The sequence below is a fragment of the Anguilla anguilla genome, chromosome 13 (genome assembly GCF_013347855.1).
Source record: "Anguilla anguilla isolate fAngAng1 chromosome 13, fAngAng1.pri, whole genome shotgun sequence".
NCBI lineage: Eukaryota > Metazoa > Chordata > Actinopteri > Anguilliformes > Anguillidae > Anguilla > Anguilla anguilla.
In genome coordinates this window covers 12,356,283-12,376,805 of record NC_049213.1, presented here as the reverse complement: position 1 = coordinate 12,376,805, position 20,523 = coordinate 12,356,283, and the positions used below count along the sequence as shown (strand labels likewise).

Genomic DNA, 20,523 nt, shown 5'->3' with positions numbered 1-20,523 from the left:
TGGACCCATCCCTCAAACTTTACTGCAGTGGAGATTGACTGGAGTAGCTGGTGTGGTCCTGCTTAATGCAGCTTCAACATACCCTTCATGTGCTTCTTTATGTAGACTCAGTCTTGGTTCTGGTCCCCGGGTCTTCAGGCTCCTCCCTTGGGACTGCTGTAACCTGTGAGGATGCTGGAGCTAATGTCTTAGCCAAGCACAGAGTGGAATCCACCATCACTTGCTGCAGGATGCCCATGTCCAGATGTGCTAAAGCCCCAGGACTATCACGGGCCTCCCTGCAATTACCTCATGTGGATTCAAATATGTGGTTTTATCAGTTGGTACTCTCAGTACCATGAGAGCCACAGAAAGTGCTGCGACCCATGCCAGTCCACTGTCAGCCGATAATACGACCTGTGATTTTGTTTTTCAAGGTCCTGCTCGTGCGTTTTACCGAACCCGATGACTGTGGATGGTACGGGCAATGAAACGCTCCATGAATTCCCGGAGATTCGCACTTTGGTTTCTCTGTTTCGCTGGTGAAGTGTGTGCCCGGAATCACAGTCTCTTCTGCAGGGGATTCCTCGGTGAGGAACGCAGCCATTCAGAATTCTAACGACTGTGTCCGCCAATGCAGATGTTGTTAGGTTTGCTTCTGCCCGCCTTGAAAAATGATCAGTGATTTCCCTGGACATGTTTCCTTCTTTCTACCAGTACAAGGAGACCAATGAACTCAGTTTTAATTTCTTCACATGGTCCTTCAAGGAAGGGCTGGGGTCTAATGGAATTTTTGTGACAGTTCTGCTATTGGTCTATGCACCCCCTTCATAGTTCACAGTATGTTTAGGGTTTTTGGGAAAAGCCTCAAAAGTCTTTTACCCGCCCACCTGGTCTTGATACATAATTGATACATTTTTTTGATACAGTTGGCTTTTTTTTGCTCCAGATGGTGTCAGAAAGCTCTTCTCAGTGGATGTGGTAACGCAGCATTCCACAGATTTTGTAATGTCCTGTGTTCCAAAGACGCAGAATTTTATGGGCTAGCACGACCACTGCCTCTGTGCCTATATGCTACTAAAATCATGTACCCCACCAAAAGCAAATCGGTGCAAATGGTAGCATCATTTCTCTTGCCTAATTTGCATGTTTCCGTGAGATCTACCAGTTCTCAAGCACAGGTGACTTCCCATTTTGTCCAGTGAGCCTGTGTCACGCCTTGGACCCTCCCATTATGGCTTCTACAGCATGAGGGCAAAACACAACTTTATTTTGACTCATAACAATTGAAGATGTGGGCTGTATGACCAGAAGAACTGCTTGTTCTACCCTAACACATGCTGACATTCCCTGGGCAAATGTGTCCAAACTTGTGTCATTTCCCTCCATGTTCTTGCAGCAAGATATTAGACATGAATCCATTTTGTTATATGCATGTGAAATTCTCTGTTTGTATTAGGGATACCCCAAGCTTTACTTTGAGTTTTTAGCATACTGGAAGCTAATTCATTTCTCCAAGCAAAAGTGTCTATGCCTACAGGGTTTCCTAGTCGGCTATGTGACCACAGTTAATATTAAAGAATCTTTGTACCTTCCTTTGCCCGTTTACTGTTGTGGAACATGGACAGTTTAGGTGAGTTTGAGCTCAATCCTGAATCAGACTTTGCTGGCCGTGTGTTATTATTTCAGCTTTTACTTATGGTCTGAATTCCACTACTAATTGCTGCTTTAGCTGCACATCCACTGTCCCATAGTTACTTTCAGATAGATCCCAGAATATTTCAGCGAACCCATCACCTTTCCCCGGGCTCTTGCAAAATGCGATGATTTTGTGATTGATTGCGGCCAAGCTGCAATGCTATCTGCACCACGGCCCTCGAGGCGCGTTTAGCATCTTCGTATTGTCTAGTTTTAATTTCCAAATCTGTTTGGATGACTCTTAACGGGAACAAGAAGACAGCCCCGAGCTTCACATGATAATTTGGCCCTGCACACGAGCCGTATTTCATGTGGGTGCAATTTAGTACAACTGTCTAATTCTCTGATACTGCTCCAGAACTTTTCAGGATTAAGGTCTTCTACTGACTTGCAGCAGCACGTTGTGTACTGGTTGTCCAAGGCACACCCACATTTTAATTTGTATGCCTAAAAATTGGGGGTCCCTCAATCTGTACAATCTGTCGTTTGCTGACAGGGGATTATACACCAGTTCCACCTCTGAATCATCGAGCGCCTTGTGTGTGTCAGTTAATACGCATCATGTCTTATGATTTTCCTTTGTCAATCTTTTGACAGACGCATTTTGATGTGTGGCTAAAAGTAAACCTGCTACATGTATTCTCGTACTCGGTTTTGCTATTGTGCCACGTGTGTAAAGTTTTAATGACAACAGTTCGGGTGGGAATTTTACTGTCAGTCAGCCAGTCTGGTGAAATGTACTTCTGAGTTCACCTCTTCATCACAATCCTTATGAAGCTGATTGGCTAATGTTACAGCCACGCACGAAGGTTGACATTTTTCGTCACCGGCATTGTTCTTCTCAGGGTCTTCTGAAGGTTGTGGTCTCACCATGGTTACGACTGTGTGCACAGAGCCCCTTCACATCATGAGCGTTCTCGGTGACACACTGCCCTCCCCCGCATGCCTTCCTGGTCTGGGACCGAGGAATATCTTCCCAGTATGACACCGAGGAATGCCTTCCCAGGGCAGTACGGGACCGAGGGACCTTGAGGGACACCCAGGTACGGACCCGAGGGACTCCCAGGTACGGAACCGAGGGATATGTAGGGATGATCGTTTGAATCTTTACAGTAGCCTAATTTCTTCAACAATATTAATATGTTCTTTTATCCGAAAACTTACAACCAGATGGCTCGCTGACCACCAGAGAGTCTTCGCCAAGTGCAGTCGGAAAGAATGTAGGAAAACATGACCACCTTATTTCTATACCGCTCGGGCAGCCATCCGGAGTGTAGCTGGAGAGGAACTCCAGATGAGGGCGAATAGCTGGATCCTGTTCGTCACGCCAAGTGTGCTTAAAAAAGCATACAGGGTGCAAGTATTCCGAGTACCTTTTAACTCCTACACAATTGGGGAACACATGGGGACTTGGGGGCTTGGAGAACACAACATAATCAGTCAACTTCAGAATCAATTCCACAGTACTTTAAAAATCTACTTTTCATGATACACCTTTGGCTGTTACAATATTTGCACACAAGATGGCGGCATCACACACCAGACAAGATGCGTTTTCTGCAGACGGCAGTTCATCTCAGTCTGACAAACTAGCAGGTCACTATCATTTGGTGTAAATATGCAGCTATGATCTGATTATTACATAAATGAATCAAAGATGTAACCATTTTCTCACTGATTTTGATTACATGTACAAGCCGTTGGACAGTGACACATTTTGTGTTGTTTTGGAAGACACCCCAGAGTCTGGAGATGGCTGCGGGTTGCAGACTTCAGGCAGTAATTGAATGTAAAGGATTTACAACCAAACTTTCATTAAGATTTTTAACTTGTCCAGTTACTTTTGGTCCTCTGAAATTCCCCCTGATTGGCCAGATGAGTAACTGCAATTTAGCGATTTAGAATAGCAATATCAATGCACTGCACCATATGGTCCGTTTTTGTGTCTGTATCACAAATGATAAAATGTATGCAAAAGGATAATTAAAATAATCATTGCCCTTGTCAACAGAACAGAAGTGGTAGAAACAGATGCTAGCTGTGCTGCATTAGCCAAGTGATCATTTTATAACGTGAGTTACTGAAAATGTAAATGGGAGTCCTGTTAATATTGCAGAGTAGAGTGGCAAATCAGTAAAGCCGTCCATGTAAAGACTGAAAGATTTTCTTTAAAATAATGGGAAACCTGTTGCACAGGGAACATGTCTCTTATGCATGTTCAAACCTGCTACACACACACTTCACTGTAGCTTTAAATGCCAGCATACAGTATTGTGCAAAAGTCTGAGATCACCCTTTCTTTTATTTACTTTCCAGAGAAGACATTCATTAAGTGCAAGTTATTTTCAGTGTCAGAAAATAATGTAGCAAACTTATATTTAACAAAAGTTACACAAAAACCTTCAACAACTATGTACAATATCATATCTTTCAGTGTTTAGTGTGTCCACCCTTTGTCTTCATTACAGCTTCCATTCTTTTTGGGAGTCTTGCTTTGAGTTTTTCGAAAGAATTAAGGGATATTTTTGCTTCTTATAAACACCTCCAAAGTTCAGTCTTAGGAATTGGCTGAATGTTCTGCTTCATTTGATCCAAGTAACCCCAAAAACATTAAGTGATGAGGCCTGGACTCTGGGGTGGCCAGTCCATTGAGAACACCAGCAACTTGATGATCTTAGTGTGCTTGGGGTCATTACCTTCCTGTAGAATGAATTTAGATTTGATATCATATGTGGTGGTGGAGGCTCTTCTAAAATTTGATATTAAATATATGTTTCTTGCATTATTGTCTGACACTGAAAACAAAATTGCACTGTATGGCTGATTTTACTGAAAATTAAATAATTTCTGAATGTAACTGGGGAAACGTGACTAGTGTGCGTTCTGCCTTTCTGTTTGGCTTTGGCAACTAGACAGAAGGTCGGCAGCCATCTTGGGAAAGCCGCCCTTAGGCTTGGACTGCGCAGGGATCACAGGCCCGTCCCGGAGGCGCAGATCTCCACCGAGGCGTTTGGAGGGGGGCTGTGGGGCTGGAGGGCTGGAGGGCTGGAGGGCCTGGAGCTATGTTTAGTAACAACAGGCAGTTTTACAACAGCCATGTGCTCAACTAATATTAGACTCTTGGCTCTAACTGCCGCAGCGGTGCTTGGCCCTGGCTTGCTGGGGCTTAACCAGCACTATTTTCAAACCAGGTCTTTTTTTTCACATTTTCCTTTACAGTGGCATACTTGCGCGCACACACACACACACACACACACACTCATATATGCATTCATGAATATTTTTGCGCATGCACTCACACTCACTAAGACACATATACACAACTAAATTCAGACATGCATGCATGTGCTCACACATATATACACACAAGCACATACATTAACACTCAGGCACATGCACAAAGGTCACGTGCATACACAAATATATACAAGCTTTCATGCATGCATAACCATTCAAACAAGCACACACTTTCACACATGGACGTGCGGACACACAGACACATATAAAACAGTCTCACATGCGCACACGCAAACCTGCTCTGAATAAATCTGTCAGCAAAACATTTCTGTGACAGATGATGATTATCGGAACAGCATCTAGTGCAGGAGTCCAAGCCAGGTCTGCCTGTCGTGGGACACTTTGGCAGAAGACCCCGCAATCAAGCTAAAATATCTCATTCCCCATTAATGCCCTCAGTTCCTCCCAGCAGTGAACCATACACTGCCAGTTAGCATCAGTAAGGGATACACACACGCACTGCAAGGACCGTAATGCGCACACAAACCAAACTCATTCACACTAACAAGCACCAAACACATTCTCACGCATACAAAATAACTATATAGCCCATAACACATATACACACACACACACACACACACACACACACACAACCCAACTACGTCATGCGTATCTCAGACATACTTACATATGGACACACATACATGCGTTGTGAAACACACAAACTACATCAACTACCAGACCAAACGCGGATACAAACGTATGTTATGGGACACGATTGACAGCTCCCTGATGTAGGTGTTCTGTCTTGTCCCAGGATTCCAAGAGACAGTTTGGGACAGAACACTCCATCTGACTGAGGGAGGGAGAGAAGGCAGGAGTGGAGAACGGCAGGGAAGGGAGGAGGAAAGCCAAAATGAAGATTTTAGGAGAGAGAGATAAGAGCAGGGAGGGGAGTCAAGTAGAAGGGAGGGAGGAAGAGAGAAGGGGGATGGAAGGAGAGAGGTGTAAGGGGGCGGGGGGCGGACAAGAGGGGCGGAGGTGACATCAGATAGCCAATGAGAGAGCAGGCAGGAGAATTTGGGAGGGTGGGCTGCTGATCCTAACAGCAGTTTGAGGAGAAAAGAGAAAATTAAAGCGGCGCGAGAAGAGGGAATAAACAGCCCAGAGGAGAACGGGCAGATCTGAACTAACAAAACGCAGGGCGAGAGGGAGAGATTGTACAGTTCAATCTAAAACTTTTTTTAAAGCCTTTGACAAGTAGGTTTTTTGGAATGTTATTTTTCAAAATTCTAAGTCGGTGTTCTAGAACTCCATAGAATCCAGCCTCTAGCAGTGACTGTTACATCAGCATTAGAATGTTCAGTTGAGAACATTCTAATCACGTGTTTGGATCTCAGCACCTTAAAGGGTTGAATAAAAGCTTATCTTCCTTTTTTGTGTGGAATGCTGGCCCTGAGCCCTGGTTTCCGGGCGGACTCGCTGTGCTGAGGGCGCCTGGGGGCTGCTGAGAGGAGCGGACCTTTCGGGGGGACTGCCGGCGAAAGGGGCCCCCAAAAACCCACACTTTCTTTCAAGAGGAGGAGGACCGGCACCAGGGCTCCTGAGCGGGGGGCTAGCCGGGGCCGAGGTTCGAGGCATAGCACCACCACTGGTGCAGGAAGAGGGAAAGGGGGAAGGAGAGAGAGAGAGGAGGGAAAATAAGAGAATTAAAAATTGTGTACTTTCCTTGCTATTTGGTGCTGTGGCAAAATTATTATTCATTGGACAGTCATGCCAATGAAATATTTTTGAGTGCAACAGCTTGAAGTTTGAGAGAGAAAGGAGAAAGGTCACAGGATGAAAGCTCTGCAGAAGAACCAGGGGCGGACGGACCAGATCTTGGGTGCCATGGCGGACATGTTGACCTCCTTGGCGCTGCCCAGCCAAGAGTGGGTGAGTGAGTGAGAGAGAGAGAGAGAGAAACATGAAGACCCTGATGGCACATTATTGAACAGTGCTAAACCATTATTCTCATGGCGCAGTTGGCGTGATGCGGTTGGACGTGTAGATTTAGACTTTGATTAAGTCAGCAGGTGCTGACTTCCAGTGACATCAGCACCTGCTGACTTAATCATGGTCTTCCGGTGAAATCCCAGTGACGACAAACTCAGCTGTTTTATACGCGTGTGTCTGTGTGTGTGTGTGTTTTTTAAGCACTGTCCTGTCCCGTCTGTGACTGGTTTAGTAACTCTTGATTCATCTCACACCTGCTGGCAGGAGCTACTGCGTGGACCCGAATGTCTTTGTGGGTTTTCACTCTGGCCCAAGCAAACGCTTGGCTCTCGCTTAGCGAACCGATAAGGAAGCACCTCCAATGGTCTGAGCCGCCAGGTCACCCGGCATTTGGCAGACTGGCGCAATAGCGGTCGGCTAGCAACCAGACCGTCCACCGGCTATCCTCCTACCAGCTGATCCTCCTGGTCATCTGCCGCGTCCCAGCTGTCCGCTAACAGAGTGCTGCATTGGCGACGCGCGGCGCGCTAGCGGACGGACAGATGCGCCGGCCGTGGGCTGCTAGCGCTCTGCTGCTGCACGCTTGCTTTAGCTGGGTAGAGACGTGGACCCTGCGTGCCAGGCTTCCCCATCCCTGTAGCGTCCGTCTGCGTGTACACCGGACAGGTCTGCGGGCTCCCCGTCGCGTTCCGCTACATCAACAGGGCACCGGTGGCCATCTTGAGTAGCTCCTGATGTGAAAGGATCGGTCGGCCAATGCGGCGCAGATGCCATCTGTTTCAGCCTTTTCTGCTCCGCTGACCAGGGAAAATGTGCGAGACAGACTCACAGAAAGAACCTCCGTTTTTTTCCAGTAGGAATTTTGACAGTTGGCTCAATCCGCTTTACAGGAAAAACAATATGTCATCATGAGGCAAGATCAAAATAGGAATAAAATGTTCTAACGTGGCATGCTGTAAATCACATGTTGGACCGGATTCAATCTAGCCAAGTTAGCTTTGTCCTTAACTCTGAAAATCAAGTTATTGTTTTGAGTTGCATAGTTATGTTTTTTGTGCATTATGTTTTTTTAAAACTTCATAGTTTTTCCCCCATAGTCGTTTCAGTAGCTACTCTGACCTTGTCGTGCTGAACAAACAAACAACACTAAATCAAAACCCACAATATTTATTTGGGCGAAAAGAACTTTGGTTTGGCTGACCCTGCACCTTTGTTCTTTTTCTTTTTTTTCATTTTGTTCATTACATTCCAGGCTGTTAACCTGCTCTGGCTCTTTACAGAAACATTTCACAATCATTTCTGTGACAGACCAGTATTCATCCACCAGGTTGTCCTGGCCGCAGATTAGCGATCTGAGAACATCTTAATGGTGTTTTTGAACGACAGCGCTAACTAGGGCTAGACAGCTTATGACTGTGTGACAGGGAATGCACATGCAAAGCAAGCTGTTGTTCTTTAAGCCAGGTGGGACTTGGCGGAGGGGTCCCACGATGTCCCCTGCGTTTGTCGCAACGCCCCGTCACACTGCCCGATCCGGCCCTGACAACCGAGTCTCGGCTTGCTCTGCTCTCCCTTTGAGGAGAGGGCTCGGAATACTTTGGCTCGCTGACAAGCTAGTAGCTATTTACATAGACATTCCACAGGTGAGATAAGATAAACTTGATAACAACTTATCTTCTGAGGGTGAGTGAGAAAGAGAGAGAGAAAGAGAGAGTGTGTGTGTGAGAGAGAGAGAGAGAGAGAGAGCGAGAGATAAATAAACAGGTAGCATTTAGCGGTAGCTCGAAGGAGCGTGCTGATCCCAGGGACAGGGTAACGCTGGCTAAGGCAGCTCACTGCAAAAACAAACAAACCGCCGCACATTCACAGGCTGAAGCTCTCCTCAACACCCCCCCCCCCCCAACCCTAACCCTAACCCTAACCCAAACCGCCGCACATTCACAGGCTGAAGCTCTCCTCAACACCCCCCCCCCCCAACCCTAACCCTAACCCTAACCCAAACCGCCGCACATTCACAGGCTGAAGCTCTCCTCAACACTGCCCCCCTCGCGCTGCTCCTAGCTGCCTTGCTGATTAATTGCCACCTCCAAGACTTTCGCTACATGGCCAGTCCGGTTTGATCTGCTGATATGCTGTCTGCCATAAAAGGCTGGTCTCTGTCTGTCCCCGCTGTTCTCTCCGGTCACTGCAAAGTCGCTCCTTTTCCACTGTCATCAAATATGGAACTGCTAAATACATGAACAACATTCAAATAGGCATTGTACTGGTCATTATATTCCAGTGCTGGGAAATTGGTTGACGTTTATTAAATTATGCACTTACTCCGACTGTATTGGTTTCAGTAAATTATGTAATTAATCTTTTACATCAACCAACTCCTATTTGGGACTTGTTTCTCTCTCTGTAAGAACAATTACTCAATAACAACATAACATATGGTGAATGTTAAATATGCCGCTGGAACTGGAGTTACGCTTATTTCAAAAAGGGAACTGATTTGACTACGATTTCAGATGAGGGAAAGTTTTGGGCATGTTGTTGTTTCGTTCTAATATTTTTCTACCTGTCATTTAACATTTTTACATAGGGTTAATTTAATTCTAAACACCGCTTGAAAAGGGGTTTTTAGTAAATCTTGTAGGTGCCCTTTGGGGTGCGTTGGGTCCCCTGTGCGGCTCTAGCTCTAGGAATCCTCTCCTGTGGTGTATTTTTGGATGTTTGTTATGGAAGGGCTTTCCTGTTTATTGCGTTTGAGAATGTTGGCAACCCATGAGATTCAGGCTGCTCACTTCTGTTGACAACACCCACCTTTAAAACGTACTACAGAAAAACAAACTGGCCAGCTTTACACGTGTGCAGTGCCACGTACGATTTGGGCCTGATGCCGAGTGTAACGTTTTTATTTTTTGAACAATGATCGTTCGTCGTATGTTACGTGGGAGATTACACTTTCTGTAATTAGCAATAATTATTATAATAACCCGGGGCTGACGAAACAACCACAGCCTGCTCAGGATCTGCATCTAACGTTTTTGATTAGCCCACCATTTGCTTTCGCTTTAAACGCGTGTTTACCGCAGTTTTCCCGATTTCAGGGGGGCGGCGTTGTAGTCGTGCTGTTTTCCCTGGCTGTTCCTGGAATTTCACGCTCTTTTCCCCACAGATATTCCATTCTGATTTCAAAGAATCAGATTTGCCCTGAACCCCTCAGAGACATTCGTAAGGCGCCCACCTTCTGAACTGCAGTCCACGCCTCAGCTGTTGCACAGTGTTTTGCTTATTAAAGACAGTCGAGATATCAAGAGCCCAGGACACTGTCCCCTTTTGTCCCACGTACTTCTGCATTTCATAAGACACTCTAACCTTCGTAAACGGCCTTCTTCAGGCAGTTTAAGGCAGTGTAAAGCGTGCCACAGAGCAAGTGTGGTAGTAAGAGAAAGATGGAGGGATGCAGTCGGGATCAATGTTCATCTTTTGAAGAGAGAATATGTTGTTCTTTGGTATCAGATTCCATCACTTTTTCCTTCATTGCACATCTACTAATATAGGGCCTGATTTAGTGCATACAAAACCAATGACGGGTGCAGTGGGTAGCACTGTCGCCTCACAGCAATAAGGTCTTGGGTTTGAATCCGGCCTGGGCCTTTCTGTGTGGAGTTTGCATGTTCTCCCCGTGTCCGTGTGGGTTTCCTCCAGGTACTCCAGTTTCCTCTCACAGTCCAAAGACATGCAGTTAGGCTAATTAGAGGCTCTACAATTGCCCATTGGTGTGAGGGAATGGTGAGTGAATGGTGTGTGTGCCCTGCGATAGACTGGCGGCCTGTCCAGGGTGATGTGAAGCATCATTTCTGTTGATATGAGGCAACGGTGTCTTCAGATGCCACGAAATCAGTGACAGGAAACTGCAGAAATCTTTACCAAGAGCCACTTTTGACACACCCTTTTTTTCCTGAAACAATTTTTAGACTTGTTTGTTTTTTCCCCATTTTGGAATCCATAGTGTTACCTCATGAGTGGGGCCCAGAGAAATATTGCGCACCTCTCCATCTGGGAACCTGAATTTCTGCAGTTGCCCTCCAGGTGGCCCTGTTGGTACTCCAAATTCAGTAACAGCCCTGCTGCAAGAGAGAGCTACACTGATTGAAGGAGAGCCATATCTCCTATTAGCAACATCTGGTAACCTATGGGTGCCTGGCATGTTATTGGGAGGAACTAATCTGGCCATAACCAAGAAACCCTGACTGACTTAAGCCCACCCTACTCCTTTTCAGGAGGGGGGCCTACTGCCCTTTGCGGGAGGGGGCCTACTACGGTAGACTCCCAGTGATAGTAGACCAATGACAGGGCTTTTTTCTGAGGCTCGTATACTAGTGCTAGCCAGAGCCCAGCCTGAAGTGAACATCTATCAGCAGAATGATGCAGGTATGACAACTGAGAGGGTGATTGCCTTTACACTGTGGCTGATTGTATTCTTTAAAAATTTGTTCCAATATGTTACCCCACCAATAACCGAGAAGAACAAACATTCCCACCTCCATGACACGCCCATGATTCATCACCCAATGAGTATTGCCGGATGTTGCACACCATTCAGAATGGACTTCCTGTTCCGCAGACGTAACATTCCAAACATAACAGAAGGTTCTTCCTGTCGAACATGGCCCTAATCTGCACTGAATTGCGAATGAGTTGCATAAGCGGCACCTGCTGTTAATGGTTCTAGTTCCTATTAAGGACAGAAAGAGGCAGGAGCTTTTCAGTGCAGACGTCCATATCGCTTGCGTCATATGCAGGGGCTTTTCTGGGAAAAAAGGCGTGTAAATGAACACACAATTTTTTCCATTTATATTTCAGATGAATATTGCCATGTTCAAGGGCTTTCAGTGAGACTGACTTTAGTCTGCTTATTCAAAAAAATGTATCTTAATGTTCATAATAATAATTTTATTATACAAAGCTGCTAGTCCTAGTTGTAGTTCAGTGATTTCTAAAGTGTTAATCTTTAGTAATTTTGTAATAAGTTGAGAATGTTGTAGCTATGGCACCGACATGGCACAAATAAAAAGAAAAAAGCTTTGTTTGCGGGGGTACCTTTCAAATTGAGCTAATTGTGTTTTCCAAATAGCTTACCAAACAGTTTATTTGCAGCCTTGTATATTACAAAAGTAGGAAAGTCTAAATCTGGCACCAGTTTGCAGAAGTCAACTTTCAACATAGCTCAGACAGTTCAAAGGCACTTTCAATACTTTTTTGAGGATTAAATGTTTTTTTTAGATTTTCTTATTTAAATAGTTACTTTTATGAATCAGTTATATATGTAATCCACAATTATTCATCATTAATACTTCTCATATTTTACGTAACTGAAGATAACCAAATTTATGACTTGAATCAAGGCAATCTGAGAGCTCAATGTGGTCTTCCAAAAAAGAAAATATTGACATTAAGATGTTATTACACCGAAGGTAGGTTTACACAAGGAGACCTCTGTTTATAGGATTGTAGTCTAGGTGCATCTTTCAAGTTCTGTTTTGCTAAATTTGCTTTCTTAACCTGTTTCTCTACCTGTTCTGTTTTAATACAATATAGCCTAGTATTCTTTGTTTCTCAGTGTCTCACTGTATTGCAAAAAGGAACCAAGACAACAGAGCGCACAGTTTCAGGTTACTTAAATAACGTAAATACCCAGAGAAATAAAGAATGCAGACCAATAGAGATCTCCATTATCTCGGTATATCACACACTTCACATTTCACAATTTGCATGCTGGCGTATCAGTGTAATAAGATTGACCCCAAAGTTAAACCCTAAATATTTAGAATTTGATTAAACACGGACAATCCAATGCTCATTTGTTTATTCCGCAGGTCCTAAAATGGCAGTTGAGTGAGTGAGCTGTCCCCTATGCAACTGCAATGCCTTTTAGAACTGGCCCTTTCTTTCGCTGTGTTTGGCTCAGATGTTTTGGTTACACCATACAGAAGAGTTATGAATGGGCTTCTGAGTAATTCATATTCATAGCAATATGAGGCTGCATGTGACCAAAAATGGGCAGAGCTGCGATATCCCATCAGCGATGTTCTGATTTCATGTAATCATTCTGTTTTGCTGAGGAGGAGTTGAGCCATTTGATTGGTTTTACCAACACAGCGATTGACTCATTCTTAGCTTGTTATCATCACTAAATTACTGCAAAAAAAAACTCATGCAGACCCACAATTGCACACATACATTTTGTTGTAAATTGGAACGGATATTCCTTGGATGTACTACATATTAGACTCAACATTGGCCAAAAAAACATTATCCAAACCCCCCCCCCCCCCTCTCTCTCTCTGTTGCATACAGATTTCGGAAAGCAGTGAAGAATGTCCCTTGGTGGACGAGGAGAGGCGGGGCGTGGATCTGGTGCACTGGGGTCCCACGGGGCTGGATCCGGGGCGGGGGATCCAAGACCATCCCACTAAAAGCTGGCGATCGGGAGAAGGTAAGGGGAGATTCTGCACTTTTCTGTTTCCTTAAATCTCAGAGGTCCTGAATGGGAAAACACGTCTTTAGAATCTGCCTCAAAGGTTACAGTAGCCCTTCTGCAACCTGAAGGAACTAAGGCTAAATCATTGGGAGGACCTTTCTGGATCAGGTATCAGTACCTGATAGATGTAATCAATTCAATTCAATTCAATTCAGAGAGCTTTATTGGCATGAAAGTAATGACACAATATTGCCAAAACCATAGAGCTGATATACATGAATAAATTAAGATTTAAGATTTGACTGATTGCAATAGATGTAAGAGATGAGATGTAAGGATAGGTTGTTTACAGTTACCTAGACTCCCTTGCTCCGTGACATGCCAGCCCAGTACACAGCTTGCCACAAAGGGGGCAGTTGTTCCCTCACCCATGACAATTTAAATTTTTTCTTCTGGGTTCAGGTGAGGAAATTCAGGCGTTATTTTTAGAATGCCATCTTGGAACGCTTCCCGCAGGGAGGAGAACTTCCCGTAATGGAGGAGAAGCGCATTTCCGTTTCTGCCTCCCCCTGCCATGCAGTGACCTCCTACGCACCTCCTCTCCGGCCAGCCACGCCTGTAACCGCCAGCCTCATCCACAGCGGGGCTGCCAGAGGAGGGTAGACGTGAAGCACTCATTGCAGATTTCGGTTAAAGAGGGGCCATTTAGATACGATCGGGGCGGTCCTCGGCAGACCGGGGCTCGCTGCAGTGTGTGCAGGCCGCGTCGCAGAATTAGCTGATTGCTCGGGTTGTGCCTTATCGGGGTTATCGGGGTTCGGAATCGGGGACTGAGGAAATGAGAGAGGCCTGGTTAATGTGGCGGAGCGAACATGGAGGGGGCACCATCCCCGACCGCTTCCAGATGTGGAAGCGGGCTGAGGCCGCTGGGCGTTTCTTCACTGCTTGCGGCTTACGCGCTTTAGCCTAGCCGAGAGAGACTGCGCGCGAGGCCCCATTTTCCTTAAAGGAACTCTCTGTTCTTTTGACTGGTGGTGGGGGGGGGGGTGGGGCTTTGGTTGCGATGGCTGTTATTGGTCGTCGTCTAATCACCTGTCCGGAGCCCAGCCTGCAGTACGGGCCTTGATGCACTCGGAGGAATTTAACTACGGTGCAGCTCCAGTCCCCAGACCATTAGGCAACAGACGTGACATCATCAATCCATCATCCTGGATTTTCCCCCCTGCTCTCTGATTGGCTGACTGGGTAAAAGCTGACACAGTCCTTCCCAATGAGTTAAATGATTGATGAAATTAAACGTCACCTCAAATGCCTCCCTGACCACTGAGCCAGAAGGCATCAGCCTAATATCAATTTTGCATTTGTTTTATCCGGCCTGGCAAATGGCAATTATAAATGCACCTCAGACATTCTGATCTGGTTCAGCAACACAGTCAATTTCTGATTGACCAGAAAAAAATCCTAAAAACTCCCTGCCAGCTGTTTGTACATTTTCAGGAGCCTACTGTTAAACAACACAGTTGTCTTTTTAAAAAAATGCTTTTTGGAATACATAATCATCTTAATCCTTGGTGCGCATTCCCGCAACCTCCATTAGCAATCTGGGAGAGCACAGATAAACATGTACTCTCTCTTTCTGGCCTCAGCATGCAGACCGGCGTCTGATCAAACTGGCAAGGTAGCAAAGCAACGAAACCGACCGAACCCTCCCATACCCTGGGGCGACGCAATCGCCAATCAAGCGAGGCCCTATGGAGGCACCGGCCACAGTCCGCACCGGCACAGTCCGGATTCGATCTGGCACCCCGGGGCTCATCCATGCAAACAGCACGGCGCCTTAACTGGATGGGCCACCCAGCAGCCCGGTAATAACGCTTTTTGAAGGCAGCTGTCTGTGGCATTCCGTAGAGATTACCACTGCCACCAAAGTGCTGTTCCAACGCGAGCCAAAAAAATGTCAACCTTTGCCGTGCTGTCACACAAATTTCCCGGGTGTGAAAAATCGAGATAAAAATTCCAGCTTGACTTATCTCAGTTGCTGCTGCTCCTGTTTCCATGTGCACCTTGGTAGCGTGAGGAAGAAGCCCCACAGAGCCGCATCGCCATCTGTGAATAATCCACTGAGACAGGCGGGATTACAAAATTAATTCAATCCAGCTACCCAGCCTGTATCTTACCCTCTGTGCTGCCTACTTATGGTAGCCTACTGCAGTGTACCCAGTGAGCGAAAGCTGGATTCTAGACATCTAGAGGGGTGGAAATCTAGGTTGAGGGACATTTTTACGTAAAATGACTAGTTTAACCCCAATATAGCCCTGGTTTTACCGGATATAGTCTGGCTATGTCCTAGTTGGCTTGAAAACTTTCACTTTTCAACAAAATGTAGCTGGGTTTTCATCTGAACGCCATGGTGTTTCAACAACATAGACAGGCTGAAGGATACACAATTTCCTATACTTTCTCCTCTGAAGGTCCTTCCTGGGAAGATTCACTACCCTATCAACAGACTAGTTGTCTGACAAAGCAGACAAGCATAGATTGGTGCATATTCAGTAGCCATTTATTCAATCTACGGAAAGCTTCCTGATTAAATGAGCTAGTCAATAGCTAAGAAAGGGGAATATAACTGCATGAAAATTTTGAGGTAACGGATCTTCACGTGTACGTGGAACCGATCTAACAGACGGGCAATGATGCGGTTCCCACTCACAGGAGATCGCCCATCTGTTAAAGATTAGAGTAGCATTCTGCGACAGTCACAAGACGGCAACAGCGTTTGCTAAATTACACAGACGCCGCTTTTGCGCAAGAGCAGAACTCGTTTGCTGTCCTCTGACTAATATTCTCTGGTATTACATCCTTTCACTCGAAGAGCTTTTCTTGAACCCTGCTTGACTCATTTCTGTCCACTTTTCCCCTCTGTGTTAACCTTATTTCGAGAATATTGTTTCATTCCAGGTCTCTGTTATTTTTGTAATTGCTTAGTATTTTGCATGGAGTCATTAAGCGCATAATTCTCATGTAACAGACCGTCGTCACGGACCGATGTACACGGGCCATGGCTTTTAATGTTTTCTTTTTTCGGGGTTGACTTGATGCTGCGCAACAGTGGCCAACTCTAATGGTTCTGAAATAAAAAACAGAACGTGAAGTTTAAATTGAGAGCTTTCAAGTAGTTTCCTGTTCCTGGTGAGTTGCCTTTCTGTCTGAAACAAACTGCACAAAACCTAACAATAATGAATACATTTCACTTATCAGTTCTTTTCCCACCACCATTGCCTTTAGCAAAACAATTACGGCCATTAGAAGTATTTCAACATCACTTAAAATACGAGATGTGAGAAAATATCATGTTGAAATCACTGTACCAAAGGACAGATGACAAAATGACAATAAAATTATAATAATGCAATTGAGATACAAATATTGCATTATCAAAGTACTTACGTTAAGTACTTTCAAGCACAAACTGCTGAAAAGGAAGCAGGCTATATGTTTCCATCAAACACCCCTGCAGTCAGTTTCCCAGATTACCCCGGGTCAGTCATGACCGTAAAAGGGCTGTTTGTGCGAGCCTCAACTAGTGCCTGCCATTTCCATGGATCCCTCACACACTGTGTTGTTCCTCATTTAAATATTGTAAATATGGGTGATTCCATTTTATTTTTTTATTTTTTTAAAGCAGCGCTTTTGAGTGGTGTTCTCGTCTATGGTAGCCCTACTTACTGGAATCGGTGAACTGCAGGGTGAGGGAATTCTGGGTATGCAATAACTCCAGAAAACACTGGAACTTTATTTCCCCTCATACCACGGACAATCCAAAGGCCTGTTTATAGCTGGAATGATAGCTTTAAAATTAGAACGGTCTTTCCAATTCAGATGACTTAAAGCATCTACACTACAAAGGTGTTTAAACCGTGTCCCCGACTATAAAATACACTTAACTAAACACTGCTGTTCACGGCCTGTACCCGTGGGGAGAACGTGTGTGGAATGATAGGTGTGTTCAGTGCGACAGCATTCTTTGGAGTGGATTCTAGTTAATGATTTATGAATATGATAAATTATAAATCATTAACTGGAATCCACTCCAGAGAATGCTGTACAGAGACGCGCGCAATCACGCACACGCAGACACGAGCACGTGCACGCGCGCAAGTACGCACAAACTGCATTGATTTAGTATATGAGCCTCGGTCTCCTACATTTGCATCCTGTGCGGATTTCTGCCAGTGATGTGGAAAACAGCCATTGTGCAGAAAAGAAGTTCACACAGGGGAGTGGTATATCATAACTGGAGTATGCATGCTGTTAGGAGAAAGTTAGAGATGTTAAAATTGCTTATATAATCTCATGTTCCTCTTTGAAATGGGTTGCATCTCAGTTTGTTCCTTTAGAGCTGCTCCAATGTTATACAGGTGAAAGGTGTAGGCTCCTTTGTACATTTACCAATGTTAAGTACTTTCTAACTGTGATTTAAATAAAAAAAAAAACGTATTTCAGTTCATTTTGCAAATGTACTTCTTAAATTATTCATTCTGTGATTTATTTATAACCAAGTTACCCAAGCTTGACTGAACTAAAATTTGCAGTGGAAGTTCAGAAAGACTTTAAAGCCACGCTTCTTCATGTGAGCAAAAGTGTTTTTGACCTTTTTCCAAAAAAAATAGGAAATATGCGTACCTGTAATGTCTCAAGGATATTTCAGAGTAGTCTGGATATGTTCGGAATGAGCTGCCTAAACCGTGGTTATGTTGTCCAGGCCAAACCTCTTGGAGCATTTGATTCTCTGATTTGGTTGGCTGATTTATTCTTTTTTCCAAAGTTTCAACAGTCCGACCGCACGTTTGACCGAGTTTGGGCCGTGGGTGGTGTGGGGAGGCGGGGGGGGGGGTGGGGGGGCCTTAGGTGTGATTCAGTCTTTCTGCCGAAATCAAACTCGGGCCGGCCTCGCATTCATCAAAGTGATGCAGGAGGGGTGTCCTGCTCCTCTCAGAGAGAGAGAGCGCTCCCGGCGGCGCTGGGGGAGCCAAGTCTCCCGAGATGAAACGCCGAGTGGAAATAAGCCTTTGATCCCCGGGGCCCCTGACGGGTTCCAGAGGCAGGCGGCCCCGGGCTCCTGTTCACAAGGCCCCGGTGACGGAGCGCAGGCCCGAAGGAGCGCGTGCGGCGCGGGGCGGGGCGGGGCTGGCGGAGACCGCGGTTGGTGGCGACGACGCTGTCCCGCGGGGGGAAGGGGGTGCGGGGGCTGCACGCGTTCGCCTCCTCCGTTCGGCCTGTCTCGCGGAACGTTCCGTGGTGTGTGTATATCCGTCTGCTGGTACCTCGCCAATTCCACCCCCCTCCCATACGTGGAGCTATACGAGCACCGTTATACAGGATCGCTGTCAGAGGTCAGGTACTCACTAGTAGCCCAACTGACATCAAGCCTCATCAGTAATTCCTTTCACTCCTGTGATGAGTCGGAGGATAAAAGATTGGCATCATACATAGCTCCTTTTATGAAGGCCGAAAGGTTTGAATTCGGGCCTCATTTTCACAGAAAACATTTGGGAGCAGATCTTGAGAATGCGGTCTCTGGTCCCCCATAACATTGCTTGGCAGCACTTACGTCTATGAGTGCTAAAGTAAGCTGGAACTTGGACGGGAACTTGGTCTTCTCTTTTTCACTGCGTTTAATGTACAGCAAGCTCATTCCATGCTAAACTGTAGGGTGTCATTAGTGCCACTGCTGTAGAAGCAGTAATTTTAAGTGAGATTCTGGGGAAAATGAACCCAATAATTTTAGTCGCAATGTGGGACAAAACGTTCTGACAAATGGATTGGCTGGAAAATACTTTTTGTCCAAGCCAATTAATATCATGCTGTGTTAAAGAGCAGAAAAAAAAGTAGGCATCAGAATTCAAATTTGTTCTTAAAAGATGAATTAAGATTAAATGGCAGTGTTTATTTTTTTATCTAAACAGCACTGTTTGCCCAGTTCAGCATCCTAAAAAAATTAACTCACCGCTTGCGAAGGAAAAGAAAAGAGCACTTTCATTTCATTTAGAGTAGCAGAAGAGTTCTTGGGCTCATTGAATACAGGCTAGAATGAGTGTGAGCATTACCCTCCTCTACACCTAGGGGGCAGTGTGCACCAGCGTGTCGGAAGACCTCTGCCCTGTTTCTTCTCTCTCCTCTTGACTGAGCTCCCGCTATCTGGCCGCGGACAGCCCCGGTAAACGCTGCACTACACAGGCCAAACGGTCCGGCGGCAGCCGCGGACACCGTGCCAAAACTCCCCCCTCCACAGCCCTCCCCCTCCCCCCGCCCCAGTGTCCCAAATGTAAGTTTGCCTTAATTGGCACTCCGCTCCGCCTTGGAGGGGGAAGAAGATCGAGGGAAAGAGAAGATGGGAGAAGGCTCAAATCCCCGTTCGGGAACATGATTTGGATCAAATTCAGCACGAAGAAGGGTCTGGAGGAAGTGGGCCTGCAGGAGGGGGGGCGCTTTCGATTCGGCAAGTGTACCCGAGCGCCTCGATCCCCGCCGGGGACCTGTGTGCGCGTTTCTGTGTGTGTCTGTTTGCGCTGGTCTGCGAGCCCGTGGACATCGTTTAGCACTCCTGCGCAGCGGATCACCTGAGCGCTAGGTCGCTTTCTTCCGCTTTATTGGTTCTTCAGTCGCCTTGTATCCTATTTTTCTCTTCGGGCGTGTCTTTGCAGACCTGTGAATGTGTGTGAGTGTGTGTGTGTGTGTTTGTGTGTGAGTGTGTGTTTGTGTGTGTGTGTGTTTGTGTGTGTGTGTGTGTGTGTGTGTTTGTGTGTGTGTGAGTGTGCGTGTGTGTGAGTGTGTGTTTGTGTGCGTGTGTGTGAGTGTCTGTTTGTGTGTGTGTGTGTGTTTGTGTGCGTGTACGCACAGCGTACGTGAACTCGCGTGACACAGAGAGCCTTCCTGAGCGTCAGATATGAAGAGGTGTTTAATTTCAACGGGGGCTGCATCCCACAGAGAAACCTGTAGGAGTGGGGTCGTGGGGGGGAGGGGCGGGTGAAACATTTTGTTAATGTTTATATTGAACTGGGAAAAGGTGCTGTGATGAAACAGGATGTGGGGGTGGGCAGGGGCTGTCAGCAGAACCTGAAAAACCACAGTGTGAAGAC

The 20,523-nt window shown here is 45.9% G+C and overlaps 1 protein-coding gene across 1 annotated transcript in view; it reads left to right on the top strand.

The window, feature by feature from the left end:
• The first annotated feature begins 6,348 nt into the window (after positions 1 to 6,348).
• Positions 6,349 to 20,523, top strand: part of arhgef25b (Rho guanine nucleotide exchange factor (GEF) 25b) — an 80,089-nt gene continuing 65,914 nt past the window's right edge. The window contains exons 1-2 of the mRNA XM_035386997.1: positions 6,349 to 6,852; positions 13,261 to 13,399. Coding sequence (XP_035242888.1) covers positions 6,757 to 6,852; positions 13,261 to 13,399 — 235 coding nt within the window. The 5' untranslated portion in view covers positions 6,349 to 6,756. The remainder of the gene's footprint in view (positions 6,853 to 13,260; positions 13,400 to 20,523) is intronic.